Source organism: Mus pahari, chromosome 19 (genome assembly GCF_900095145.1).
Source record: "Mus pahari chromosome 19, PAHARI_EIJ_v1.1, whole genome shotgun sequence".
Taxonomy (NCBI): domain Eukaryota; kingdom Metazoa; phylum Chordata; class Mammalia; order Rodentia; family Muridae; genus Mus; species Mus pahari.
Window position 1 is genome coordinate 40172992 of NC_034608.1, and position 8418 is coordinate 40181409.

The window sequence follows — 8418 nt, forward strand, 5'->3', positions numbered from 1 at the left end:
CGAGTCTCTAGCTGCATATGTAGCAGAAGATGGCCTAATCGGCCATCATTGGGAAGAGAGGCCCCTTGGTCTTGTAAACTTTATATGACCTAGCACAGGGGAAGGCCAGGACCAAGTAGTAGGAGTGGGTGGGTAGGGGAGCAGGGGCGGGAGTGGGGTATAGGGACCTTTCGGGATAGCATTTGAAATGTAAATAAAGAAAATAATAATAAAAAAAATGTTAAAAAAAAAAAAAAAAAAGAATGATCCAAGACAGAATCAGGTGGATCTCTGTGAGTTTGAGGCCAGCCTGGTCTACAGAGTAAGTTCTAGAACAGCCAGGGCCACACAGAGAAAGCCTGTCTCAGAAAACCATGGTGGGGCAGGGGTGACATAAGGCTGGCAAAGGCTCAGCCAGGGAAGGCACCTGCCAATAGCAACCTAAATTTGATCCCCAGGTCAAATGCTGGGGATGATGCTGGGAGAACCAACTCCACTCCTAAATGTTGTCCCAACCTTTGGATGTGTGCCATGGCACTTGCATATCCGCATAGATATGTACAATAAACAAACAAGCAAATATATGTAGTAAGCATATGTTCAAGGCTTTATAGAATGATGCTTAATAAGGCTCCTAGTGGTTACTTATTTAATAACATGTTTTCTGTTTGAGAATTTCTTGCATGTGTATAATGTATTTTGATCACATTCCCTCCCCATCCATTCCTTACCCCACTATCACTTCTCATTTTATGTTCTCTGTTCGTTTGTTTTTTTAAAAAACTCATTGAGTCCACTTAAGTACTGCCAGTATGCGTATGGTTGTAAGGTCATCCACTGGGGCTGTAGGGCCACACTGGGGCTGCAGGGCCATCCATGGTGCTATAGGGCCACACTGGGGCTGTAGGCCGTCCCATCTACGGGAGCATGGGTAACCTCTCGGGGCCCGATCCCTGAAGAAAACTGACTGACCCTCTGCCAGGAGCAAGTTCAGCTAAAAGATAACTCCCAGCTTCATGATCTCACCCCCCCATCCATGCTTTGATTCTGTCTGGGTTATAACAAACATTAAAGCAAACATTCTCAACCACAGAATGCTAAACTCAGAAGAATTCTGTCACTATTTGAAATGAGCTGAATCCTGACTGAAATCTTTCTTCATAAGTGTGTGGTGTGGGGCTGGTGAGATGGCTCAGCAGGTAAGAGCACCCGACTGCTCTTCCAAAGGTGCAGAGTTCAAGTCCCAGCAACCACATGGTGGCTCACAACCATCCTTAATGAGATCTGACTCCCTCTTCTGAAATATCTGAAGACAGCAACAGTGTGTACTTACATATAATAAATAAATAAATCTTTAAAAAAAAAAAAAAAATAAGTGTGTGGTGTGAGGTGGCCTTGAAAATAGGTCCAGCCTTGTAACTTTAGAGGTAACTAAACACTCCTGGAAATGATTCAAGCAAGACTTATTTTATGGCAAATTCTGATCTCTAGTATTTAGACAAATAGTAAACTCCATCATGTATATATGTATGAATATGTGTGTGTGTATGTGTGTGTATACACACTTATTTTAACAGAATTGAAAGGATTTGATTTATTAACCTCTTGAATCCTAACTCTAAATTGGTTTATTGTCTAATTTTCAAGATTAATAATCTATGAAATCAAAACTTCCATCATAAAGACACAGATGGCATCCTTTTCATGATTGTGTGATGGTATTTTTATTTTTTTGGTTTTGAAGGGAAGTAGGGAGAACAGGGTCTTATGTAGCTCAAGCTGGCCTCGAACCTTCTGCTTCTACCTCGAGAGCGATAGGCTCACAGGCATATGCAGCCATGACAGTTTTGTGGTGCTGGGGACCCATGTATGCTAGGCAGTTTATCAACAGGTACATCCCCAGCCCACATGAGAGTTTTAAAAAACAGTTCAAAAAACCTCTGAAGGGTATCTTATTGAGTTGGCTTGTTATAATACTGCTATAGACTTGTGACTGAAGCGCAGAGGCCTAGGCTCAGAACTTTCTCACAGTTCTGAGGAGGGACTGTCCTAGGTAGATGCTGGGAGCTTTGGGGCTTTGAGGCTCCTCTTCTTACCTTGCAGCCAACCACTCACTCTCTCACTGTGTGCGCCTCAGCCTCCCTGGTTTCCTGCCTGCAGAGAGACCTTGCATCTGTTGTTCATACAATGACTGCTCCAGCACTGGGTTCCTATGCCATGGCCGTATCCAAGCATAAACACTTCCCAGTGTCTCTAAGTCAAAATGCCATAATATTGGGAGCAATAAGCAAACACACACACACACACACACACACACCCCAATATATGTGCATATATGTTATATGTAAGATGTACATATATGAAATGAAATACAGCATATACTTTTCAACTTTCTTTTTTTATTTAAAAAGTAAAAAGAGTCTAGAGACTCTGCCACATTTATCGGTTCTCTGTGTACCTCTCACATTTTTACTATTTTGAAATCTGGATGACTAGCCAGGCATAGGGGTGCATGCCTTTGATTCCTGCACTTGAGAGGCAGATCTCTGTGAGTTCGAGGCCAGTCTGGTCAGCATATCAAGTTCCAGGACAGCTGGGGCTAAATAGTGAAACCCTATCTAAAAAAAAAAAAAGAAAGAAAGAAAAAGAAAAAAAAAAAGAAAAAAAATCCAGATGATTGTTATAGTCAATGACATCCTATCAGATAGGCTTAAATGCAGTTATTTGCTTTATTGAATACTGTAAGTACACAGTCTCCGTATTCATTTTCTTTAATACCTGTAGTCCATCAATGGGGATATGTCTTAGTTAGGGTTTTACTGCTGTGAACAGATACCATGACCAAGGCAACTCTTATAAGGACAATATTTAATTGGGGCTGACTTATAGTTTCAGAAGTTCAGTTTGTAATCATCAAGGCAGTAGCATAGCAGCATCCAGGCAGGCATGGCATGCATGTGCAGGAGGAGCTGAGAATGCTACATCTTCATCTGAAGGCTGCTTGCTACGAGACAACTGGCTTCCAGGCAGCTAGGACAAGGGTATGAAAGTCCATGCCCACAAGGCCACAACTCCTAATAGTGCCGCTCCTGGGCCAAGCATATACAAACCACTACACATGTTTCCATCTATTTCTGGATTTTCTTTTATACAGATATTTTATAAGTCTAATCTCATTGTAAAATCATCCACTCGGTGAGAGCTGGCTCTGCAGTTGACAGCACACACTGATCTTCCAGATCAACCGCTTGCCCCAGCACAGCACATAGCTGCATATCTCCAACTCCATAAGATCCAACACTGTCTTCTGGCCTAGGCAGACACTGGCAGTCATGTGCACACCCCACACAGACACACACTCACATGCACACATTAAAATAAGTCCTTTAGAAAAGGATCCATTGCTTCTTTCTCGCCCACCGATTTCCTCACCCCTTTCCCAAAATAATCACTGTTAACCGTGCACTCACTTTAGAATGTTTATGGCACTTTTACTTATTTATTTTTGGTTTTTTTGAGACAGGGTTTCTCTGTATAGTCCTGGCTGTCCTGGAACTCACTCTGTAGACCAGACTGGCCTCGAACTCAGAAATCCACCTGTCTCTGCCTCCCAAGTGCTGGGATTAAAGGCATGCGCCACCACGCCCGGCTATTTTTTGGTACTTTTATAGATATGTGTATACACACAAATAGAAAACACATTTTGTTGAAGAATTTAATTCTGAGTAATATATTGCAGATTCCTTTTGTCCCCACCAGTTCTGTCTTGTTATTTATCTTTGGCATGTGTGCTGTACTAAGGATGTATTTTATTTAACTACTCCTGATTATATATCTAGATTATGGATTTTTTTCATAGAATTTTCCATAATTCTATAATGACTATGTATGTATGTATATATATATATGTACATATATTATGCAATTATATATATTATGATGTATAGCTTATATTTATGAAGTACATAGCTTTGCTTTTTAATTTGTGATAATCCTCATTCTAAAATGTTTAATAATTTCATATTGTATGCTTAGCGAGTAAGGAAATCTGGGTAATACGGAGTGATACTGATATTTTTGTAACGATCTTATCGTTTTAGATAAAATTTGATGCTGGGACTCTTCTTCTTAGTACACACCGGCTGATTTGGAGAGACCAGAAGAATAATGTAAGAGACACGTTCAGCGCCTGCTCTGGGCTTTGTCTAGTTATCTGTGCATTGGGAGTGCGAGCGAATCGGCACCGAGCGCCTTGACCCAGCTTGCTTCATCACCCAATAACAACCTAAGCTACCCCCAGTCAAGATTTTCCGTCTGGTTTCTCTCGTTTGCCTTCGTTTTGTTTTGAGACAGGGTCTTACTCTCTAACCTAGTCTGACCTTGAACTTGCTATATATACCAGATGAGCCTCAAAAGAGGTCTGTCTGCCTCTGCCTCCTGAGGGCAGTGATGCTGAATTCTTCTGCTTTCAAACACCAGTGAGTCACTCTTACAGCATAGTTCAGCGTAGGGAAGGAAGATCCTCTCGTCAGCTGTGAGGATCCTTTAAAAGTCAGTATGTCTTCTGAATAACCCGTCGTGCCAGGTTACTGGGAAGCAGGAGCACTCGCCTGGCTGCTGAGAAGGCAGACTCCTCACCCTGATTCTAGAGCTTTTAGAGAGAGTGAGGTGTATGTGTACTGACATCTTCATTCCAAAAGTTCCAGCTGTCGGCAGGGTAAGATGTCTAGTCTAGAATCTAAAATAATCTTATCGTTGTTTTCCTAATTATTCTCCAGCTCCAGCTGTGTTAAGGGTTTTGAGTGTGTGCAGTACCCACAGAGGCCACAAGAGGTCTCCCATCTCTTGGAACTGAGTTACAGGTGGTTGTGAGCCACCATGTGAGTGCTGGGAATTGAACCGACCCAGTGCTCTTAACCACTGAGCCATCTCTCCAGCCCCTCTCCATGAATGCTTAGTACCAAGATGAACTGGAAACTAATGTATTCATTGGAAGAGTGTGGCGGTAGTACTTTAGACTGCTCTAAACTCCCCAGAGGGTGCGCACAAGCTTCTTCTCGCTACTGCCCAATATTGTGGATTCTCAATTAAAAGACACACACGCCCTAACCTGATTTTTAATACACCCTAAGCAGCGTAATGTCTGGGCCACTCCCAAACTTGCACCTTGCTAACGCCTCCCCTCCAATACTCCTGGATTATTACTTACTAAAATCTCTATTCCATCTTTGCTATCCCAGACCCAAGCAGGAGGCCCCCTGGGGCCGCTCTTCCCCAACTCTCACATGGCTGTATGCTCTTGCTTCTCCAGCTCTAGTACCCAATCTTCCTGCTTCCTCGGCATGGTGATTCTAAATCCTTCTTCTTCCGGTAGTTTCCTTGCCCAGGAAATCTAAAGTCCCACCTCCGTCTCTCTGCCTAAACCATCTCCCCCACTCCACCCCCACCCTTGCAACTTTATTTACCAAATAGAACCTGCTGGGGGCAGGGACCCTCAGTGTCTCACAGGCAGATGTGTGAATTCCAGTGTATTTTGGGAACTCAGTTAACATAATATAAGCAAAAAACAAAGTCCACAACAGAAGAGTGCTAACTGTTGCAATATCTGGCTTTGTCCTTTAAGAACCATTTTCCCCCTCTGGAGGGTGATATTGCCTCCTTTGATGCTGCATTCATTCGTCTGTTAATGTTATATAATCATTTTTAAATTATGTGCAGAAGAAAAATGTTCAGACGATGACGAGGTTCCCGGAAGCTAGATGTTGATAAATTAATTTTGGTGTAACCTTTCAGTTCATATAAAGAGGCCATTTAGGCAGGAAAGAGATGAGAAGGTTGCAGGGAAGGAGGACGTGATAGGTGAGTGATGTGTGCACACATGGAAATGTTAATGTGAATCCCGTTGGGACCAAGAAGATGGCTCAGCCAGTGAAGACGCTTGCCTCCAGAACTACGACGCACTTGAACCTCTATCCCCAGACAGCACATGGTAGAACTAGAGAACTCTACTTTTGATCACCATACACGAACCATGGGCCTGCAACATGTCAAATAAACTGTAAAAAATGCGAAACCTATTAATTTGTACAATTAAATATTAATAAACAAGAGGCTGGTTTTGAATTCTTAGACCTATTATATACCAGTCAGTAAAACAGTATAATGATTTAAATTAAATTTACCTTTTTTGTTTGTTTGTTTACAACAATGATGCCTTGCCTAAGTAACCTTGAACTCAATGGTCCTTTTTACTCTTCCAAATAACTGGGATTATAGGCAAGTGCCACTAAGTGAACTTATAGAATACTTTAAAATTTGTTGTTAATAATAACAAAGCTACATTAGTATTTTCTCTTAAAATGTATATACATGTGTTCATTTCTCCATAGCTAAGGTGGGGAAATTATAAAGAAATAGAAAAATCACACATATAAAATGCACTCCTTAGAATTGTCTTGTTTTTGTTTTGTTTTGTTTTGTTTTCTTTGATTTTTTTTCTTTTTGAGACAAGTTTCTCTGTGTAGCCCTGGCTGTCCTGGAACTCACTCTGTAGACCAGGCTGTCCTCAAACTCAGAAATCCGCCTTCCTTTGCCTCCCAAGTGCTGGGATTAAAGGCATGCTTTGTTTTTTTTCACTTAAGAAATATTACATCAAATTTTTTTCACACAGGTCCATTTTAATTAGAAGTTTGAGCAGTACAAATGGTGAATTACATTACATTGGCTATAGATCATATTTTTCAAAAGAAATATTCAAAAAACTTTCATAAATTTTACTTGAAAAATATGCCAGCTATAAAAACAGCTATAATTGTTTTATTTTACTTGTGAATGATTTATTAGTAGCTTATTTCTTTACATGTGTGCACATGCATGTGCATGTGTGTGCAGATGCCCAGGGAGGGCGAGAGAGTGCATTGGATTCCCTGGAACTAGACCAGCAGGGTGATCGTTAGTCGCCCAGCATAGCTGCTGGCAGCTGAACTCTGGTCTTTTGCTCTTAACTGCTGAGCATTGGCTGCAGCCCCACTTACTTTTATTTTTTAAATCAGGCTCTCACTGTGTAGCTCAGGCTGCAGTCTGTCACCTTCTGTCTCGGGCTCCCAAGTACTGAGGTTACACATGGATCACTCCCTGGGTAGCCACATCTCATTTGTTATTATTTTGTGTGTGAGTGAGTGTGGGCATGCCACTGTGCACACGTGGAGGTTAACCAGCAGAGGGTGAGCTTGCAGACTGGTTCTCCCTTCCACTGTGTGAGTCCCAGGGACAGAATTCAAATTTAAGCTTTGGGGCTGGCACCTCTACCCAGCTGGGTAGGACTATGGTTCATAGGGTCATAGCTGGGTAGGACTATCATCCTGTCAGTCCTGCACTTACCTTTAAATCTCTTCTTATGTCTTCCCATGCACCAAATGCCAGCATGGAATTTTTAAAAAATTTTTTTAAAATTATTATTTTCTTTATTTACATTTCAAATGCTACCCCGAAAGTTCCCTATACCCCCACCCCCACCCCTGCTCCCCTACCCACCCACTCCCACTACTTGGCCCAGGTGTTCCCTTGTGCTGGGTCATATAAAGTTTGCAAGACCAAGGGGCCTCTCTTCCCAGTGATGGCCGATTAGGCCATCTTCTGCTACATATGCAGCTAGAGACATGAGCTNNGNGGGTACTGGTTAGTTCATATTGTTGTTCCACCTACAGGGTTGCAGCCCCCTTCAGCTCCTTGGGTACTTTCTCTAGGCCAGCATGGAATTGTATTTTAATTCTCCTGATGTTTATTAGGTGATTGGAGGCGGCGTAGCTGTGGTACAGCGCTTGCCAGGCAGCGAGGGGGCAGTTTCTTTAAGGATTACAGCACTGTTGTTTTTAAGTACCTCCCAGGGAACAGCGCTCTATCTTCTAATAGACTAACGCAGCTCTTTTTCTGTGGGTTTCCTCTAGGAGTGCTGCATGGCCATTCCCCTGTCTCAGATTGTGTTCATCGAGGAGCAGGCAGCTGGAATCGGGAAGAGGTGAGGTCTAACAGTCCTCATTCACAAATCCATTTCCTGTCGCTGGTCAGTAGGCCTTTTAAGGGTGTGTTTCTACCTTATGTCTATTTTGAAGTCGGAATAAAGTGGTGAGACTTGCTGTAATATCCTTGTATCATAATAAATGATGTGGCCCTGCTCTTACCATATGTATTTCCACAGCACACTTGTCGTTCATGTATGTGCATTATTAAGCATTTAAACTCAGGAATATCTCAGCTGTAGGAAAGAACTATTAATGTTGATAACTTATTGATAACCCCAATCCCTTAGGGTTATCATTCCTTGTTATGGTTCACAGGGTCATAGCTGGGTAGGACTATGGTTCATAGGCGACTATGGTTCACAGGGTCAGAGCTGGGTAGGACTATGGATCACAGGGTCAGAGCTGGGTAGGACAATGG

At 42.3% G+C, this 8418-nt stretch overlaps 1 protein-coding gene across 1 annotated transcript in view; it reads left to right on the forward strand.

Annotated features, from left to right (window-relative positions):
• The window catches only part of Vps36 (vacuolar protein sorting 36 homolog), a 31190-nt gene that overhangs the window by 3631 nt on the left and 19141 nt on the right, over nt 1-8418 (forward strand). Inside the window, exons 2-3 of the mRNA XM_021219026.2 lie at nt 4080-4148; nt 7926-7996. Of these exons, the coding sequence (XP_021074685.1) occupies nt 4080-4148; nt 7926-7996 (140 nt within the window). The remainder of the gene's footprint in view (nt 1-4079; nt 4149-7925; nt 7997-8418) is intronic.